The following is a 20,645-nucleotide window of genomic DNA, read 5'->3' as shown; positions in this document are numbered from 1 at the left end:
AAATGTATTGACATGCTGAATGCACCGAGCAGTCTGTTTAAACTACTAGCACACAGCTCGGACACCCATGCATACCCCACAAGACATGTCACCAGTCTCTTCACAATCCCAATGTCCAGATCAGACTATGGGAGGCGCACAGTACTACATAGAGCCATGACTATATGGAACTCTATTCCACATCAGGTAACTGACGCAAGCAGTAGAATCAGATTTAAACAACAGATAAAAATACACCTTATGGAACAGCGATGACTGTGAAGAGACACACACACAGGTACAGACACACACATACACATAACCCATGCACTCTACACACATGTACACATGGATTTTGTATTGTAGATATGTGGTAGTAGCGTAGTGGCCTGAGGCCAAGTTTTTGATACATGTTTTAAAGATGGAATCCGCAGTAGGGGAAACAGCACCACTGTTTGCCCCATAGCCATTGTTATTGTTGACAAAGAGGATATAGTTAACAAAGCAGAAGTAAGGAGCATCTTACAATGTGTAAAAAAATCAAATTAAATTTTATGTCACATGCGCCGAATACAACAGGTGTAGACCTTACCGTGAAATGCTTACTTACAAGCCCTTAACCAACAATGCAGTTTTAAGAAAATAGAGTTAAGAAAATATTTACTAAATTAACTAAAGTAACAGTCTCCTGTACAGTACATATTCGGCTGTTCTATCGCGCGCGCAATGATGTCACAGAGGGAGAAAAACTGTGTTTGTTGTTTGCAGTAACTTCTTTGTTGTTGTAACATCAAACAGAAGTGGTAGTTTCACTAATTAAGGATTCCAGCTTTAAAGGTAGACTCAGCGATATGAAAGTAAACAGCATTGTGGGTCAATTTCCACAACAACTAAGAGCGTTGAAGTGTGAGGCTCAACTTCTCCGCTGTTTCGGTCTCGTGGCTACCAATCTGTGAACAGCATGAAGCGAACCTGTGCTCATGCGCAGATACTGTGTGTGACTGTGTGAGAGCGAAGTCTTGCATCTCGCTCATCTCAATATCTGCGGTGCTGCTCATGGCAACCTCATTTTGCTGAGTCTACCTTTTAATATTCATATGTATTTAATGTCTATCTTGAAATTATATTGCCTTTGATAATTGTCCACCGATGACCATAATATGTTGTTAGTAGCCACTCCCTCACCAGTCATGGTTGGAATACTGTTTGTTCTGTAGTTTGTTCCCATGACAAGCCATGTTGTTTTTTCAATTATTGCATTAGTCCCGGACGAAGGCTAGACATGCTGAAAAGTTGTAAATATTTTGTTCCATTGGACATTCCACCCCAATAAAGGCATTTTAATTACAAGAAGAGTGCCTTGGTCCTTTTTGATGCCTACACTAAATAATTAAGAGGTGCTAATGAATGGAAAAGTTACACAAACTTATGAAAAATAAAGTTGCACACTATGCATAGTCATATACTTTATGTCCCAATTATTGAATTAGTGTAGAACAGCCCATATCCTCAAAATTGTTCACACTTAAACTAGCTACCTACTGACATGATGTTACCCGCTGCTGCTCTGAAGCCTGAATACCCTAATGGTGTTGTATAAAATGTGAAATGGATTCCTCCCCCAGTGATTCCCTAGTCACTAGTCAACCGGAGTACATTCATCTCAATGTCGTTCTACACAGGAGAGAATTTGATCTTAACAAGGTGTACAGCAGCATACATCAGCCCTTAATTTGAGTAGTGCTCTATGTTACAGTAATTTGTACAGTCAGATTAGAAATAAAAAATGTATATTTGAAATAGGAGAGTAGTTTGAAAGCATTCCATGTACAAGTATTTGATCATGCTCAATTATGTGTTTGAGCCATAGTTTGTGTCCTATGATTCCATAATATCGGTCAGTTTTAAAGATCAGTATGACTTTAAGCATAGACTTAATATTATTCATATACGCTTTCCACTTTGCTCATTTTGGAAATTATATTCGGGCTATGTCTAAAGATCTCTCAACACTGAAGGAAAGTCAGTATTTTCGATGTTAATAATGTCTATGGTTCACCTGACTGCGATTTGCATCACTCATTTGCATCACTAATGGAATGCCTGTGGTTAAAATACTGAGGATCTCAAAACATACACATAGCAGGTGGAAAAATATCAATCAAACATAATGCTGTATAAATGTTATTTATTTGTACTCTCATATTGCATCTTGTATGGTACAGATAGATAGGGAAATAGGACTCAACAGTATTTCATTTTTATGTTGGTAAGTGTACCAGTTGTCATTTACACAAAAATTATAAAATAATAGCTGCATGTTTACCTAAAGGCTTTAAAAACATGCTGAAATACTTGTTTGAGGTACATTTCCAGCCCTGTCCCTCTGAGTAGCATTATGTTTTTAACAGATGGAAGTGTTTAATAGACTCAGGGTTTAGTCTGTGAGGGTATCTCACTGGTGGAAGGGAAAGGGAAGGTTGATCTCAAGCCTTCCGCCGCTAACTTTCACAAAAGCCTCATCAGAAGCCTGCTGCAGAAGACCAGTGATGGCGAGGTTGAGCTGGTTCAGCACAGACATGACCATCTCCATGATGTGTTCAATTGCGCGGTTCACCTGTTCCATGTTCAACGTATTTACCTGGTCCAGGACGGTCTTGATCACGCCGACAAAGTTACCATACAGAGGGTTGAAGTAGACAGCGAAGGCATCCAGGTAGTCAGACTTCAGAGTGTCGACAAACTCCTGGGCCTTCTCAACGATGACCTTCAGGGTCTCGCCAAGCTTCACCAGGACCATGTCAAGGCTCTCCAGATGCTTCACCAGACCCACAAGCTGGGCAAGAGCATGCTTCATGTTGGCCCTCATGTTATCTATGATTTGGGCTCCAGTCATCACATCACCAATTGGCATAGTTACCTGGATGTTGCTGATCATATCAACCAGAGCATTGAAGGAGGCCTCTGCGCTTTTTACGAGCACCTGGATGGCCTGCTCAACCATAGTGGCAATGGCTGTGGTCAGCTGCTTGAGGACCTCAGGCAGGGTGGTCATTTCCTCAGAGCCAGGGAGCTTGAACTCTGTCTCCCTAAGGAACTTAATGGCAGCATCCAGGAAGACCTGGATGGTTTTCTGGTACTGGAAAACAGTGTTCCTGAAGAGGATTGACAGCTGGCTCAGCTCGGCTGCGTGGCTGTTGGCAGCAGTGTAGGCTTCCTCAATGAGGTTGATGATGGAGCTCTTCAGCCCCTCCACGTGCCTGAAGATCTCGTACTTGTCGGCGAAGTTGGTCAGGGTGGATGTGATGGCAGGGAGTCTCTCCTTCAGGCCGAGGAGCATGTCGTGGGGGGCCTCCATGTTGTAGGCAACCTGCAGTTTTATCTTATTGGCGTCCTTGGCAGAAGCTCTGATGACCAAGATGTCAACATCATCCTCAGGGGCAGACTGTTGGACATAGGAGAAACACAACACATTTCAATTGACCTGTACAATAGGGTGACATTTATTTGACTTGTGAATAGGGACACAAGTATTGAGTATTTTAAGATGAATTAAATTAAAAGACACTCACAGCATAACGGCTGTAGAGTCTAGCGCTCAGCTGAGATGGGATCCTGCCCTGGAGTTGAAGACCCAAGAACCCAGTAGATGGAGTAGAGATGGAAGCACTGATGCCGTCTTTGCGGGCAGCATAACGGAAGTTCACATCAGTGAAGGTTGGGCTGGTGATGTCCACATTCAGGGTGTGCCGGGAGACACTAAGAAGTTGAAGAAAAACACTGTAATCAGTTGCTGTCTATTCATTCATAGTTTAACTACATGTAATACATTTGTGTAGTAGAAGGTAGGTCAAAAGATGTAGACTTTAGTTGCTCAGGCAACAGGCCTGGATTGAATAAATTGAAGGTATATTATTGTGTATTACCTTCCCCCCTCTTGACGCTTCTTCCTGAAATGCACAAATGACAAAACAAACCATATTAATACATATTCAGGTATCTTCAAATTGCGAAATGTTTGTAATGATTTGATTAACATTGTGCTAACAAGCCTAAATAATTTGTTTCAGTATGTATTATGCATTGAAATCAGCCTGTTTCAAAGTATTAGTTTACCTCATAGCCTGGGTAATCACATTCTGAATGTCCATGGTCAGGTCTGCATGGGTAAGGACAGCCTTGCCAGTCACAGCCAGGGCTTCGTTCTCAAAGCTTGCAGTGACGGAAGCTGTTGAGGCAGAAAACAGTGGTTTCAATTTCATCAAATACAATTATTTTGCATCAAATAATGACATTATAGAGGACATTTTTATAATTTACCATCCACGTCATAATCCAGGAAGTTGATGACAGAGGTAGCAGATGACTTCAGTTCGCCCTTGAAGACAGGGGCATCACCCTCCAACTCAGCTGCCAGATTTGTGGTGTACACAGGGGTGGCAATCTTGGCAGTGGCAGAGATCTTCTGCTTGGGACCTGTCAGCTCGACAATAGTCTTCTCAAAGAGGGAAATGTCACCCAAGTTGCTTGGCTGAGACATGTCAATCTCAACATCAGCAGTCAGTGATGTCAATGGTACAAAGTCAATGGTAGCCTGGGCTACATGCTTTCCCTTGGTGTTGAAGGTATTCACATTGGCCTCATTGTTGCTGGTGAATTTCAGCACTGCATACACGCGGCTCACGGATGCCTCAACAGCCAGGTTCTCGTCCACATCCATCTCCAGGATAGTTGTCTCACCGTTGCTGAGTTTGGCATTGGCAATGATCTTTGAGGTGGAGCGTAGGCCATCAGCATTCAGGTAGATGTTAGCCTCATTGTCCAGGGCTCCCAAAACAGCATTGTGCTCCAGGATTGTGCCATCAATATTGCCCTTCGTGGATGACTCCACAGAGATGTACTCAAGGGTTCCCTCCAGCTTCAGGCTGTGGTCAGCTTCTGCCCTGCCTACTGCCTTGATAAGGGGCAGGTTGAAATCACCCTTCAGCTTCAGTGTGGAGGCAGCATTTGGCTTGGTCTTGGTGTCTGCAACCAGTTGCTGGTTGGCTTCCAGGTTGAAGATGGGTAGGGCAATCTTTGCAATGGTAGCCACAGACAAAGCAGCTTCCAGGTTGTCAGTGTTTAGGCTGAAAGTACTGTCATGGTTTCCCTCAATGTGGACATTCTCCAAGGACAGGGCAGTGGCCAGCTTAAGCCCTCTTTTTGTGGTCAAACTGGTGGTGCCATCAAGCTTGGTCTTAAGAGCCTCAAAAACGGAGGCTGTGGTAGCTCCCAGGCGGAACACAAGGTCGTCCTCAGAGTAAAGTCCGGCATTGGCATTCAGATTGAAGATGGGTGACTTGAGGGAGAGTTCAGTGATCAGGTTGCCCAGAGAGGAAAACTGACTCTTCTGGTACAGGATCTTGGCATCCACATCAAGAGACTGCTCAGTGGTGGTCAAGATGTTCTTCAAGCCAGTATGCTCATACAGGTTCAGATCGCTGATGGCTGGGACGCGCATGTTAATGAAGGGCAGATCAATCTCTGGGATGCTGATGGGGTTTGTCAGGAATTCAAGATTAGCCTCACCGTTCATGGTAGCAAAGATGCCAGCCTCCTTTTCGTGGTTGTCAATTGTGAAGTTGTAGGAGGATTTGTACTGGTTGAAGCGGGCAAGAGCCACAGTGTTGATCTGTTGAGCTTCAGGCTTGATTGTGGCAGAGTAGTCATTCTGGAGATCAATCTTGGCCACCAGTGCCTCGTTGAAGCTGAGCTTGGTGTTTCCCTTGTTTTGGAAGTCAAAGATAACCTCAATAGGACGAATCACAATGGTGAGTGAGTTGGACAGGATTCCACTGAGACCTCCAACAAGCTCTGTGTCATGGTTTGCCTTCACTTCAATCTTCGTATCTCCCAAGTTAGCATTTCCAGATGCCACCAGAAGGCTGTTCTTGATGAAGGGGCCTTCTGCCTCAGAGCGGGCCTCAAATGTGATGTGACTGAGAATGATTGCATCGGCGTTCATGGTCTGCTTCATCTTCAGAAGGACAGTGTCTGTGTCAGCAGAGATTGTCAGTTTAGCAGTGCTGGGAGTGATGGTGAAGTGAAGGTCACACTTGTGTGTGCCCTCGTGAGAGTTGAACTTGATAGCACCATCATTTCCAATGGTCAGAGTGATTGTTGTGTCCTCCAGGCGGGCAACAGCCTTCTGGGTCACAGAGGCTTCGTTGGTGATGCCAAGGATTGGGATATTGATCTGGTGGTTGTAGGTGGTATCCACAGATGCAGACATACCACCCTCTGTGGCAAAGAATGCATTATTGACAATGTCAGCACTGTAGTGTGCAGTGGTTGCCTTGACTGTGGTCTTAGCTGAGGCCTGGGCTGCAAGGCGGTAGAGGGTCACTGATGCCTGGTGTTCGACTGCAAGTGCAGTGTGAGTGAACTTAAGGGTCTCTGCAACAATCACACGGTTCAACTTGGGGATGGCAATGCGAGCAGTGGAGTCCAGGTTGTAGCTGAATATCTCAAAAATGGGAGATATGGCCTGGGAGGTTAGGAAAGCAGTGAGCTGAGGAGTCTCCTCACTGTCAGTAGAGTTCTGGAGCTCAGCAGAGGTCCTGATGCTGTAGATGGGGGTGCTGACTCTGATCTCACCATAGAGCTTGCCAAAGCAAGGGACACTGATCTCACTGGGGATGGCAGGGAGCTTGATCTCAGGGATCTGGAGAGTTGGAATCTCTAAGAGTTTCTCAGCAGCCACCTTAGGTAGGGCAGGGAAGGATAACTCTGGGAATGTGATCTCTGGGAGGGTAATCTCAGGTAGGGTTGGCAGGTAGCTCACGGTCAGGTCTCTGAAGAAAACATCCAAATTAAGCTTCTGGATCTCAAAGTTGACAATAAAATCTATGAGCTCTATGACCTTCTGCTTGATATCGTCAAAGGAAACGGTGGTGGCTGACACTGTGTGGAAACCCAGGATGGTGAACTCAGGGATATCTAGCTGTGTTGGAATTTCAAACTCCTGAATCTTTTCTAGGCTGATCTTCATGGCGGGCATTACCAGGTCTGTGAGAGGGATGGTGAATGAAGGGAAGTCCAGCTCAGCTGTCTTCAGTCCAGTAAAAACTCCCTCAATGATCTGCTTGACTTCGCTGACAATTTGTTGTTCACCAGCAAACTTCTGGATCACCTCAATCACATTGCCGAACACCTCATTTATGACAGTGATGACCTTGGTGTAGTGTTCGCTCACCTGCTGCAGGTATGAGATTATATCATTTCTAAGGTCCATATCGGTGATTCTCTGCTTCAGCCTCTCAGAAATTGCCTTAAGGTCATTAAGGATGGCATGGTCAACCATGTCCTTCACTGTTTTGATCATGTCTACAACCTTGATTTCCCTGAGATGTTCAATGAAGTTATGTGCAGATGACACAACAAAGTTGACAAACTCTCTTGAAGCCTCAAGTTTCTGTGGGATCTCAAGTGCCTTGATCAGCTCATTCACACGAGCGGTGTATTCAGCAATCATCTGGTTGGCTTCATCCACATAGGCATTGTAATCAAATGACTTCAGCTTCTGGACAAAAGAGTCAAGATATTCGTTCAGCTGTTCAATCACCTGTTTGATCTCAGTAGCTTTGAAGTAGTTGATGGATTTTTCCAGCATCTGCATTACCTTCGCTGGGATATCGATGGCCTTCAGGTTGTTAGCAAGGACCTGAATTGTTTCATAAATTTTGAACTGCTTAATTAGACCCACAACCTTCTCCAGGACTGCTTCAACCTTCTTGTCAACCTCATACTTGACAATCAGACCTCTCAGCCTGGCGTGTAAACCATTCAACTTGCCAATGATGTCAAATTCCTGGATCACTGCCTTGACAGACTCAATCATCTTGCTGATCACTTCAGTGGGAAGGTGTGCCATCAGCTGCTCAACATGAGCTTCCAAGTTGAGGGAGGAAATGTAGTTTCTCAGAACCTCAACAGTCTTTGTTCTGTCAAAGTTCTCAATGAAATGCTTCAATTCACTCACTGCATTTTCAATCTTAGCCTTGATTTCAAACTTGGCATCAATGTCATGCAGGAGTGCAATGCTGCTGTCCTTCAGTTTCTGCATGTCAATCTGCTTGATCAGCTCTTCGATGGCATCAATGACAGCTACGATCATAGTAGTGATTTCATACTCCTTGTTGATGGCATTCAGCTCCTGGCTGAGCCTCTCAATGACAGTTTCAGACAGGGTGCCACTCATAATCATCTCCTTGGTAGCAGCAACAATGCCCTGGAGACTGGATGCCAGGCCCATCAGCAGTTTTTCAACAGCAATCTTGAGGTTCACAAGGGAGGCCTCTAGGTATTCCAGAGTGATGGCATACTCCTCGGTGAGGTCAATCAGGTTCTGTTTGAGCTGGACAGCCTTGCCTTCCAGATTCAGTTCGGCAACAAAGTCACTGACATGCTGGGGCAGAGCCTCAAGCTTAGCCTTGACCTCGTCACTATTGATGTAATCCTGCATTGCCTCTGCCATGCTCACAATAGTGATCTTGATGTTTTCCAGGATTGCAGGCAAACTTTCGAGGAAGGGCAGGTTAATAATGTGACTGTCAGTGTTCTTATCATACTTCAGGAAACCAGAGATTGTGAATTCCTGGTCTTCACTAGTAGCTGTGTTCAGGAGGCCAGTGAGGAGGGTTGCAGACAGCTCCAGTCCAAGCCTTTCAGCATTGTTGTAGGCACTCACTTCCTGATTGAGGGCATGGTTGTTCAACTTTGACTTCATCCTAAGTATGGCCCTCTGCTCCTGGGGAGTCAGAAGTGTGTCCATCTTGTTGTCCAGTGTGGTCTCCAGGGAGAAGCCATTGTCCAGGTGCTGGGTGACAGAAGCTCTGCATTCTTGAGAGCTGGAAAAAGCCAGGGGCTGTGCTTTAAGGAGGAACTTTCCGTAGAGCTGAGCGCTCTGCTTGCCATACAGGGTCAGGTCACCATCAGCATTGAAGATGGCGTCAAGGTTGAAGTCGAAGGGAATAAGACTGGCACGGATGGTGTTGTCGAAGCGGAAAGGCTGGGAGTTGAAGCGGGCATCATTGTGGATCTTTGCAGCAAGGCCAACAATTTCAAGCTCAGTGTTGTGGCTCATGTGAGCACCAAGGAGCTTTCCAGTAGTGCTGCACTTAGCATTAGCAGTCAGGTCTGCATAGTTGATCTCATAGGTGTGTTTGAGCTCTTCCTCACCATAGGCCGCCTTCAGGCTTCCAGTGAAGTCAATTTTGTAGATCTCTGCCTTTAGCTGATTCTCGTTGACTAGGTTGACTGCCAGCAGTTTCAGGTCATTGTTCACATTTACAGAGGCAGTGTAGTCCTGCAGGTCAATGGTGATGTCATGTGTATAGGAAGTGCTCTCGCTGATGATGGCCTCAGCCTTTGAGTTGAAGGCAAGGGTGGAGAGAGTGATGGTCAGTGAGTTGGCATTCTCAACCTTCATGTCATTCAATGCACTCTTGGTCTCAATGGACAGAGTAGCCTTGGAGGCATCAAGTCCACCGTTGAAGGTGTTCTCCATGGTGAAGGGGCCTTGCAGGGTGGTTGTTCCACTTGTGGCCAGGCCATCCTTGTTCATTGTCAGCGTAGCTTTATGTGCAGCTTTGTTCTCAAGCAGCTTTACAGTGGCATCACTGTTCACAGCCAGGCCATTGACATCCAGGGAGGCAGTGACAAGAGAGTATATGCGATTCTCAGAGTGGTCAGTGTTGGTCTCCATCTTGATTGTGACTGCTCCAATGCCAACAGAAGCCTCAGCCTGGTTGTGGATCTTCATGCCAAGGGCAAGGGCATTGGTGTCACATTTCAGGGACAGCTGGTTATCCTTGAAGGCAAGTTCAGCAGCATTGGTCAGGATGTCTTCGAATGCATTGGTATTAGATACAACAGACAGCTCGCCATTGGCAAAGGATGCAGCAATTGTGTTCTGGGCCTGAAGAATGGTTGAATCAATTTTCAGGGAAGAATCAATCTTTGCCTCTGGTCTGAATGGGAAGATGGCAAAAGACTGGGTGGCGAATGTGGTGCCATAGACCGGTCCTGCTTTGACTGTTCCCTCCAAGTTGCTATCACCAGAGATCTTCAGTGTTGGAGCCAGTATTGACACTTCAGTATTGAAGCCAACTTGGCCGGTGTGCTCTAGATTTACACTCAGACCAAGGGGGCTTGTTGCTTCGATTTTGCTGCTGGATTTCACATTGATCTTGTTGTCTGTAACAGTGCCGACTTCCCTTATGCTAATGCTGGCATCAATGAGCTTGTGGCTCACAGAGGTCTTCACATGGGCCTTGATGGAATCAGCAGGAGTGCTGGCAAGCAATCCAGATCCTATTTACAACACAGAAGTAACAGTTATTAATTATTGCACAACTAAACATGTTCCAGATGGTGTAATTCTCTATTAATTACAAAGGCATTATAAGACGTCTGGAGGTCGAACGCTACCTTCAATCTTGATGCACAGGAGTTCCATTGAGCAGCTGCCTGTCACATCAAACTTGGCAGAATAGCTTGGTGTCTCAGCAGCATCTTTGCCAGCAGACGCTGAGCCCTCCAAGTTGTAAAGGTTGCTCTTCACCTTTGTGGACACCTCAACTTTTCCGAAGAGGGGCACAAACACATCAAGGGTCTCTGGGATGAAAAGCTCAGGGATGGGGATCTCCATGGAGGCAATGTCCAGGCCAAGCTGGGGCAGAGCCAGGTGTGGTGTGGTCAGGGCAGCTGGGAAGTTAAGCTCCTCAGATGATTTTCCACCAAGAGGCAGGGGAATGGCGATGAAGATACGCTCATTGTTGAAGTGGTAAGCAGCTGTGGCCTCACTGTTTAAGAAAAGTATATTTAATAATGAATTATTCATGGAATCAGTTAATGTAAAAATATTCTCATGGTAGTTGATTGATGTAATTTACGCATTCAGGAACAGTTTCTCTGGCAGAATAATCTCTGGCATCCCAGGGACTCTCACGTTCTGTATGTATGGGATATCAGCAGCATATTTCTCCAGGTAGTTGTTGGTTGCCTGTAATATAAATATATATTGTAATATATTAAGTTCAGAGAGGACAAAATAGTGATCAGATAAAATTAGTTTTTTGTTTTCTTTTAGTTTTACCTCCACCGACTTGGTGAGGATGTGACGGAGCTTCATGTCGGTCTGGCCCACCTGCTGATCAAGAACATCGCTGACCATCTTCTGTATTACCTCGGAATGAGGTAGGATGTTCTGGATCTCAGAGTTCATGTCAGACTTGACCTCAGCCACAATCTTCTCGTCATCTACAAAGGAAGAGAAATTCATTGTAAATTAAATTGAATGTCAATGACTTGCCCATGGATTCTTGACATGCAAAGTGCTCAGAAACATACAGTTAAAGTTGATCAAGAAGCAAAACAGTTTATCATTGTACAAAAGTTGGTCGATATTGAAAGCCTGCATACCATATTTTAGGGTGATCTTTTGCACTGAGGTGGTCTCTGGGAGCTTGATGTCACTCTCAAGCTCAAGTTCCAGTTCCAGTTCCTCACCACGCTTCAGGTTGGCTGTAACTGTGGCGTCAGCCTTGATTGAAGGGACAAGCAGCTGAACCTGCAGCATAGCATCCTTCATGGCCTCAATTCTGCAAAGAAGAAAACCATGAGTCAGTTGGAATTCGGAAGAAAGGGAACACAGAAGAAACCAAAACAGGGAAGTACTTTGCGGGGTAGCATTGTCATCTTACTTTGCGCGGCCAACCAGGGACAGCTGAGGGATGTTCTTGTTGATGAGGTCAATGGAGATGGAGTGTATTCCTTTGCCCTTGGTGTTGCCATCAACAACACCCAGTCTGAGTCCGGCCTCCAGGTCAAAGTCAGGGATCTGGATGTCGGATGTGAGGACATTCTTCCTCCTGTTGTACTTCATGGTGGCTGTGGCCTCAGTGGGTTCAGCACCTATGTCCAGGTTAAACCAAATAAGTTACTCACCAAGGAAAAGTTTGCACAGTAGAAATGGAAGGAGTGTGGTACTCTAAAAGAGGGCTTTTATAACTTAAAGCTATACCTTCTGCCTTCAGGACCATCTTTACAGTGTCAACCTTCTGACGACCCTCTTCTCCCTCCCTGAGGAGTTCGTAGCCGATGGTGGCCGTGTATTCAGTGACATCACCAGTGGGGTGGAGCTCCACAGCAAGCCTATAGAAACGTTTCATTTCCAAAAGTTATAGCTTAAGATCAATTTCTCCCTGAAAATAGGAAAACATAAATGGAGCATGTTAAAATGTATGTGCATAGGACTAGTACTTACTTGCTGTCTCCCGTGAAGGGGAAGTAAGGAGCAGTGTCGTGGGAGCTAGCATCAGAGTACTGCAGGGTTGTGCAGTACTTCATACCAGCAAAGAATGGAGTGCACTCAGACACATCAATTCTGTCCTTCACCAGAGAGGGGATGGGTTTCACTTCAGCAGAGGTCACTGCGAACAGCTTGTTGCTATAATACGTGTAGAGGAAATTAAATGTTTAGGCTCTGATAGATAAATATTGGTTTTCATCAAGTATTATCTGAATGATACTTTGACACTTACGTGATGCTGATGAGCTTAGCAGGGCCCTGAGGAGCAGGGATGGTCAGCTTGACCTGTTTGTCAGCCATGGCGATCTTAGCGCTGAGCCCACTTTCGTGGTACAGGCTGGTGTGCATCTCCAGGCCAGAGAGAAGGTACTCAGGAATGTGGGAACCAACCCGTGTCACAAACTCAATTCCAGCGGAGGGCATGAAGGACACCTCGCTCTGTGGGAAAGGGATCAGTCAAAGTATATTATATAGATATGCAATAAGACTGACCGACTTCACATGTATTAGGGTTACTACAAATAGAAAATACATCTAAAAGTTTACCATGTCGGGTGTAATGTGCAGTCCTCCCTTGATGCCAGGGGTGAAGGTACCAGACAGGGCAATCTTCAGTGGCACACCAGTGGCAGTTGGCAGGAAGAATTCGTTATCCATGAAGATGTAATGGGCAAAGACTTCATTGTCAGCGTTGGTCATCAGTCCCTTCATCAGCTGTGGAACATGTAGACTTCAGAGTTAGGATAGTAAATTGCGTTTACGTTTTTGATCATTGATATGTCATTCTTGCCAGATGAATTAACATTAATGTCTATGTGAAGTGATATTGTTGCTTTTTTCTGTATATTTGTACATACATCAGTGGGGAACATCTTGAGTATGTTGTCAATCATCAGAGCAGCAGAGTTGGCCATCTTCTCCATCTCATTGGTCTTCAGGTATCCAAGTTCATTTCCCAGCAATCTCAGGTAAACCATAGCCTCAGGGGACTCCTGAGCCTTCAGATCCCTGACCAGTTTGTTGAGGTTGTGGCCGATTTCTCTCATGATGTTCTGGGAAGCCTACAGATTTTTTTTTTTACAAGGAAAGAGGCAGTTAGCTCATGCTACAATGATATAATTAGGATTAAAATCACACTAATTAAAACGATCAGTAAGGAAAAAGGAAGAACATAGTATGGTTTGAATACCTGTCTCTTCATTCTGTCTTTCCTCAGAGTGGGCATCATCCTCTTCATGACCTCATTGACCTGCAGGGGCATCTTGTCAGAAACGAAGTAGACGGTCTTCAGAACTGTGTCAGGGAAGAATCCGTTCTCTCCGAACAAAGCCTCAACAGTTGGCTCAAGTCCTTTGCCTTCCATGCCAACCTTATAAGTGAAGAGAACGTTTACCATTAGACTGACCGGAAAAATATGTGTATATTCTGCAAAAAAACTCCCTATATCATCCCTATAAGAAGCTTAGGGAAACAACTTTAATTGTATTTTTTACCTCCACCATGTCAACATCGTAGCCGAAGGCCTTCAGGGTCATCTCCAGCATGACTTCCTTGGGCAGATAGCTGGTGCCCTCGAAGAGCATGTTTCCTTGCACAGATCCGATCTTGTAGTTGCGGGAGAACTTGGTGGGATCCATGACATTTCCAACCTCATTGCCCTGCAGGGCATCAAGAATCTTCTGTCTCAGCCTGTAATGGAAGGAATAATTAATTACATGGTCAAACCTATGATGAGGAGAATACAACCAAATTGAATATTTCTGTTAGCTGAGGCAGTAAATACTACAGATGATATCTCTCACGTACTCCTGGGTCTCGGGTGCAGTGGATGCCAGGATATTAGTCAGGTGGGAGATGACAAAGCTCCTGGCCTGCTGGTCTTCTTCGATGGGCAGAGCGGCGGCCAGCTGAGCCAGTTCAGCAGGCTGGGGGTCCTTCATCAGCACCAGGTAGGCAGCAACGCGCTTCTGCAGGGGGCTAGCACCACTCAAAAGAACCTGCATGAGCACCTCTCTGCCCTGTAACCAGGATAATATGTATAACAGTACTGCAGTGAACGAAGAGTTGTTGGTTTCAATATATATTTTTTAAAGCTAATAGGAAAAGAGTGAGTTACCTCCTCAGGGACAGGGGTCTGTCTGAAGGCCTGAATGGCAGCCTGTTGGACTTCCAGGGAAGCGGCGGGCTCGTTTACACACTTGATCACTGCAGACTTCAGAGCAGGACTGGCGGCTCCCATGGCTGCGGCCATGTTACCAATAACCTGGGGAACAGAAAGAAGAGAACATTAATTCTGATTCAAATTGTTGTTTGTTGTGTGAGTAAAAGTGAAAAAGCTAAGGTGGAGTGATGGAACACTCACCCTCAGTGCCAGGAAGTTCTGCTCCTTGTCACCGGTGCAGTCACCCAGCTGGGCAACCGCAAACTCAGCCACAGCCTCGATCTCAGGGGTCACTTTGCCCTCGGCCTTGTAGAACCTGATGAGGAACACAATGTGAAATTCAACATAGGAAATATAAACTTACCTGAATTTCATGGTCTCAAGATTGAATTGTCTGCACCTGCTTACTTCCATTTAGAAAATGTGTTTCTTGAAAATGTCTGCTTACCTCTTGACAACATTGCTCAGGGCATACAGGATGGGCTTGCTCTGCTTGTACTGTGCCATAGCCAGCATGTCGTTGACCAGGAGGGCAGAGGGGTTGGGGACCAGTCCCATGGCGAACACAATAGCATCAATCTCAAAGGCAGAGTTGTCGAAGGTCCTGAGGATCTGCATGATGGCACTGCTGCACTCTGGGGTACCGCACTGGGCCAGAACCTGGTAGGTCAGGGGTCCGGACACCTTCAGGGCCTCGGGGACAGCAGGGCTCAGGGTCTCAGCCTTCATTCCACGGACCATGCTCACAAGCTGCTGGAAGAGGTGGGCTCTCTTCTCACCATTGGACAGAGTGGCCAGTTCCCTCAGGACGGCCAGAGCAGCATCCTTGTCCTGAACAACGCTCTTGTCCTCAGCAGCCTCCATTGGCAGACCCTTGAGGTTGGCCACATCTGCAGAAAGATATAGAGCAGTTTTGACACTGAGCGGGTGAAATCATTTTTCAATGATCTCTGACAATCATCTTCCTAATTAGAATGCAATGTAAGGGGTACTTACTGTGGTCAAAAACTCTCTCATTGTATGTGGAAACCTCCAGCAGAGTCAGGAACTGTTTTCCAACGTTGGTAACTCCGTACTCTCCCCTGTGGGCAGACAAAAATATATACATCACATCTCTGATACTGCAGGCATTTCATGGAACAAAATGTTTATGAGAGACCAGTATTGTATGTTACTCACTTGTGAGAGAAAGGGACCAGGATGTGGTTCTCAGTGCAAGCACCAGATATCATGTGCTTCTTGTCATTGTCAAACTTGTAGTTGCAGGTCTGGGAGCTTCTGATTAGCTGAGAAAGAGGATAGTGCTGTAGGAGGAGAAATAGTTATTGTAAAGTTTTTTTTGTTAAGGAGTTAAAAAGTGAATAAGGATGAATATTAGTTGTCATTTAATGTGTAGTTCAGCTACAGGAGCGGAGACAGATAATTACTTTGAAGGGATTTTGTAAAGGAGTTAAAAAGTGAATTAGGATTAATAAATCATTTAGGGTGTATTTCAGAATCTAACCAGCAACTTTTACTGTCTTTCAGTCTTACCATGCCAGAGATGAGGGCCAGGGGGCTTGTGTGGTCCCTCTGGGGGATGAAGTGGTCGCATTTGGACAAGTCCCTGTTGAGAGTGATGTCAGTAGCGATGTCCTCCATGGCGTTGACTATGTAGTTGGTCTTGCACATGCCATGGATGGTGGGCTGGGGGGAAAGTCAATTATCCTCGTCATATTTTAATAAATATAAATACTGATTTATGTTTTCTGAAAAACTGGATGCGACAACTTGCTCTCTGCAGAGCCATAAACATAATTTTCTTGGCTAGTTTTGTACCTTGGTGTGCGTGCCAACAGTAATGCATACCCTTTTATTTATTATCACTTTATTACACAATAATTACATGTTTTATCTTGCATTCAATAAAACAAGCACCAATATGTACCATTGTCTACCAGGTAGTTTCTAATTGTATTGAATAATATGGAGGTAATAAGGAACACACTGTTAGTAATAAAGTACCCATCAGAGGAATAAAGTACCCATTGGAGTAATAAAGTACCCATCGGAGTATTAAAATACTCATCAGAGTAATAAAATACTCAATAAGAAATTACTTGGTAATATCACTGAAACTAAACTGTAGGATAAAGTGTGTAGTTATGATTCGGGTGTTTCCTGAGAAGATCAACATACCATTTTCTTGTTGTTCTCCTCTTCCAGCAGGGGCACGGCAAGGGCAGAGACGATACCTCTCTTGATGTTCAGGATGGTCATGGACTCATCCTCCTCAGGGTACAGTTTCACATCGTACACTCCCTCAACCACAACCTTCAGAGGATGTCTGAGCAGGGAGAGAGAGGTGAGAGGCTTGTTACCAGTTGTTAACTCCAAACTACAACGTGCTTCATAGAAGAGAGGAGAATGAATTTTAGTACTGGGTGTCTTTTTAACAAATATTGGGGACAAGGGTTAGGTTAGGGCATGTGTGACAGCCTGGGGGTCTTACTTCTCCATGGCAGCAGCGAAGGCATCAGATCCGGGAGCAGGTCCGAACACAGGGTTGCCCTCTGCGTCCATATCGACAACCTCACTCAAGCTACAGCCTGTGGTACGCAGGATGTAGCTGCAAGACTGAGGAACTTCAATCTCGACCTGTAGGGGGAGACAAAGAGGTTAGACGGCTTCCTAACTGGGATGTTGTGTGAGGACAATATTTATGGGCTGAAGTGAAGGCTTAATTCTCCGAGGTATGATGTCTACCTTGCAAGAGCCCTTGGGTCCATTCATGAGATTGGAAGCTCCTTTAATGGCATTCAGGGACTCTGCTTCGTACTGGTATTCATATTTGTGAAGGCTCTTGTACCTTCTTGCCACTAGGGAGAGATTATACATTGTATTTTGAATGTGTTTGAGGAAAGACCCATCATGCTGCCATAACAGTGAGCAAACTGCAACACATCGGTAGAATAAGCAATGATTTGTTGGTACGTACGCAAGCATGTTGGATGTTCTTCGGCACCATCGTCTTGGGCGTCTGTGAGATAACACAATTTTGGCCAAAGCAGGATTATACAGAAGTTTAATAATTAATTACAATATGAGTTAAATAGTTTTTAAGTGTGTAAAAAAACAGCTTTTCTTTGTTTGAATGGTGTGGGGGTACCCCAACAACAGAATGGTGTGGGCCTATACCAGTCAATACAAATATGAATGACAAGTAAACAGCTTATTGGCCAGCTCAGCCAATGAGACGTCTCGGCTAAAAACATAACCTCATCATCTATGAAGAAATAGCAAGCATTTCTGAAACTGTCTGTTTGAGATACAAGTTTTGTATTTTTTATTACTTTTTTTCTGTCATTTATAAGTATAGGATGAGTCATCAACATTGTTTGGGCTAACAGATTATGAGCTTTTAAAAGTGTGATTTTCACTGGACAGTTACTTTAACCTTAAGTTAGGGCTCAGATCATTTACAGTGAAATTAACCTTGTGTTGTGTGGCCTGTTGCTGTGTAGGGGTTAGTGCCGCTGCCCCAGTGCACACATGCACCCTGTCCGCGCAGGTACGTAACCGTTCCACTGCCTATTTGACACAAAGTCTTCTCCTGTCCCCTCTACTCACTGTATTATCAGTAAAATCATGTGGGAAAATCAACTGCCCACACTCCTTTAAAATAGAAAGTGTTCTATTGTTTACATCCCTGAAAGTGATATTCGCACATCTGCACTGTCTGAATTCAGATGCTTGTAAAATGACTTGCGCAGTATCACTTATTAAATCATACATTTTGTGAGAAAACACTGTTTTACCGGACTAAAAACAGAGGATAAAAAGCTCAAAGACAGATCTCGAAACGTAATTTCGCAACATGGACTTTGGTTATTTTACGAGCAGAACTGTGCAATGTCAGGAGGAGATGCTTCAGTTCACTCTGTAATGTCCGTTATTTTACAAAAAAAACAAATTTGTAACAAAAATACATAATTTATTGCACATAGCTAAAAACACCCACTTTTATAAACAAATAGTAGTTGTTCAAGTTAACAGCTACAGATAATTTGGTTTGGCATTAGAATATTTAACATGAAACATTTCCAAATGGAACACTTCTAAAGAAAATACATAATATCTGAAAATTACAACACATGAAAACTTAAGAAACAAACTACTGGGTAAAAGTTCATTTTAAATCTTTGAAAAAGTTAACAGCTACATACATGTCTGTTTGGTATTATAATATTTAAATCGAAACATTTCCAAAATAGCTACTTTTAAAGAATATACTTCCAATCTGAAAATAACAAACATGTAGACTTAAGAAAAAATTTACCACCTGGTAATTTATTTTTTATAAAGTTAAAAACTACATATATGTCTGTTTGGCATTAGGTTATTTTATAACATATATTTATAATATATTCTTTAGAAAAACTTCTAAAGAATATACTTCAAATCTGAAAATAATAAACATGTAAACTTAAGAAACAAACTACTACCTTGTAAAATATATTTTTTATCCACAGCAGGGACCAATCAGAGAGGTACTTACGGGCTAAGGCAAGGGTGCTCAGAAGAAGCAAAAGGCAGAGCTTTCTGTCCCCCATGATGGGTTTGCTGAAGCTCTTTCCAATGGGTTGGCGAGTACTCGTTGAGACTGATTTCTCCACTCCAGCACAAGTATTTTATACCCTAGGGATTCTATAGGAAGGGGAGGTGAGTTACAGACAGCGCTGCTCCAAAGTCCATCCCATACGTATGTGTGGAAGGACAAAGGCAACTAGTTTCATAAAACTGTCCAGTCATTTTTGGGCAGTAGTTACACATATGTTCCAAGATTAGGAAGACCACTGAAAAAAAAACAAAAAAATAATAATTGTGATTTCTCTTAGTGTAATTGAAGTGCAAATGTTTCATCTTATTTCACACTTTTTATAAATATAGTTTTTTCCTGATGAAACTACAATTCACTTGTCGGAAGGGGAAATAGCCAAAAACTAGGCAATACATAATCCTAACTTTGATATAGTATAATTTTAACTCAATGTCATAAAAGCATGCATTCAACAACATAGCATTGGCATAATAAATTAAAGCAATACATAACTTATTACTGAACATATTGTTGATACACATTTACCTGTCTCCTTTTAGTTCATATATTGCATTTTAGAACATATTTCTGTGCTTAAGATGGAGACAATGAAGAGTAAATACTTCCACTTGTTTAGTTTAAATTAGTAAATTAGGGAATGAAGTAGATCATGCTATGACTATCAATTACTCCCATCTTAGGATATTCAGAGGGATATCACATTCACAAGAAACAAATAGGTAATCACTTTGTATGTATCTATGGATTTATGACTTAGCTATATTGCATGGACATAATATGCTTAATGTATTAGGCAAGTGTAGCAGGGCCTGGCCACTGCCACTGATCGGAGCTAGGCGGGTCTGGGTACAGAGCTACAGGCAAGGGTGAAGTCCAAAAAAAGGCTTTATTGCATAATTTTCTTGACTGAAAAAAAAAAGCTGACTTGCATATTCATTCAAACTGAGAATTCAAAGATAAGTTTATAGGTCTACATGATCGAAAATCAGCCTCTCTTCCTTCAATATGGAGATGAGAGTTCAGGGCCATGTTCTTATAACAAAGGTAATCACTGATATTTTCCTGTGCATTGATAATGAGTGATGGAATTGGACATGTGTGTGTCCTTATCAACAAACTCTTCAAAGGAGCACTGCTTTGTCACTGTCTTGAGCACACGTGTGATGTGATATCTGCTTAGCGCAGGGAACATATTGGGAACATATTCTCACGTCTACAAATCTCAGTCTCTGCAATGGATTAAGATAGGCAGACTGTACCTACCCTAAAATATTAACCATGTTCTAAATTAACATAGCCGACGCAATTCCTCACATATTGCATTTCAGCTGTTTAAATGTAAAATATTTCAGATGAATCGTAATACTTTATTAATTCAGTACAACGTCCCTGAGACACTCAGCAGCACATCACAACCCTCTTCTTCATAATTGGTCCTATACAGTCCCGTGTAGCTCAGTTGGTGGAGCATGGCGCTTGCAACGCCAGGGTTGTGGGTTCGATTCCCACGGGGAATCAATATGAAAAGAAAATGTGCGCACTAACTGTAAGTC

At 43.7% G+C, this 20,645-nt stretch overlaps 1 protein-coding gene across 1 annotated transcript; it reads right to left on the bottom strand.

Moving 5' to 3' along the window:
- Nucleotides 1–2,150: 2,150 nt before the first annotated feature.
- LOC311108731 (apolipoprotein B-100-like) lies at nt 2,151–19,114 on the bottom strand. The gene is made up of 29 exons (XM_084151466.1): nt 19,030–19,114; nt 17,470–17,511; nt 17,238–17,350; nt 16,984–17,129; nt 16,671–16,818; nt 16,026–16,178; nt 15,672–15,796; nt 15,489–15,574; nt 14,941–15,382; nt 14,694–14,808; nt 14,448–14,594; nt 14,138–14,349; nt 13,825–14,020; nt 13,521–13,700; nt 13,189–13,392; nt 12,878–13,045; nt 12,564–12,769; nt 12,287–12,469; nt 12,044–12,174; nt 11,724–11,934; nt 11,443–11,621; nt 11,117–11,280; nt 10,914–11,023; nt 10,450–10,823; nt 4,300–10,332; nt 4,096–4,207; nt 3,906–3,929; nt 3,552–3,738; nt 2,151–3,424 (listed from the first exon to the last, which is right to left on the bottom strand). The coding sequence occupies exons 1-29, from the start codon at nt 19,082–19,084 to the stop codon at nt 2,435–2,437; spliced, it is 11,436 nt and encodes a 3,811-aa protein (XP_084007592.1). The 5' UTR covers nt 19,085–19,114; the 3' UTR covers nt 2,151–2,434.
- Between the last annotated feature and the right edge of the window lie 1,531 nt (nt 19,115–20,645).

The sequence above is a fragment of the Coregonus lavaretus genome (genome assembly GCF_964263955.1).
Source record: "Coregonus lavaretus genome assembly, chromosome: 33".
Lineage (NCBI taxonomy): Eukaryota > Metazoa > Chordata > Actinopteri > Salmoniformes > Salmonidae > Coregonus > Coregonus lavaretus.
Note: the sequence above shows the minus strand (reverse complement) of the source record. Positions and strands in the feature narration are given on the sequence as shown.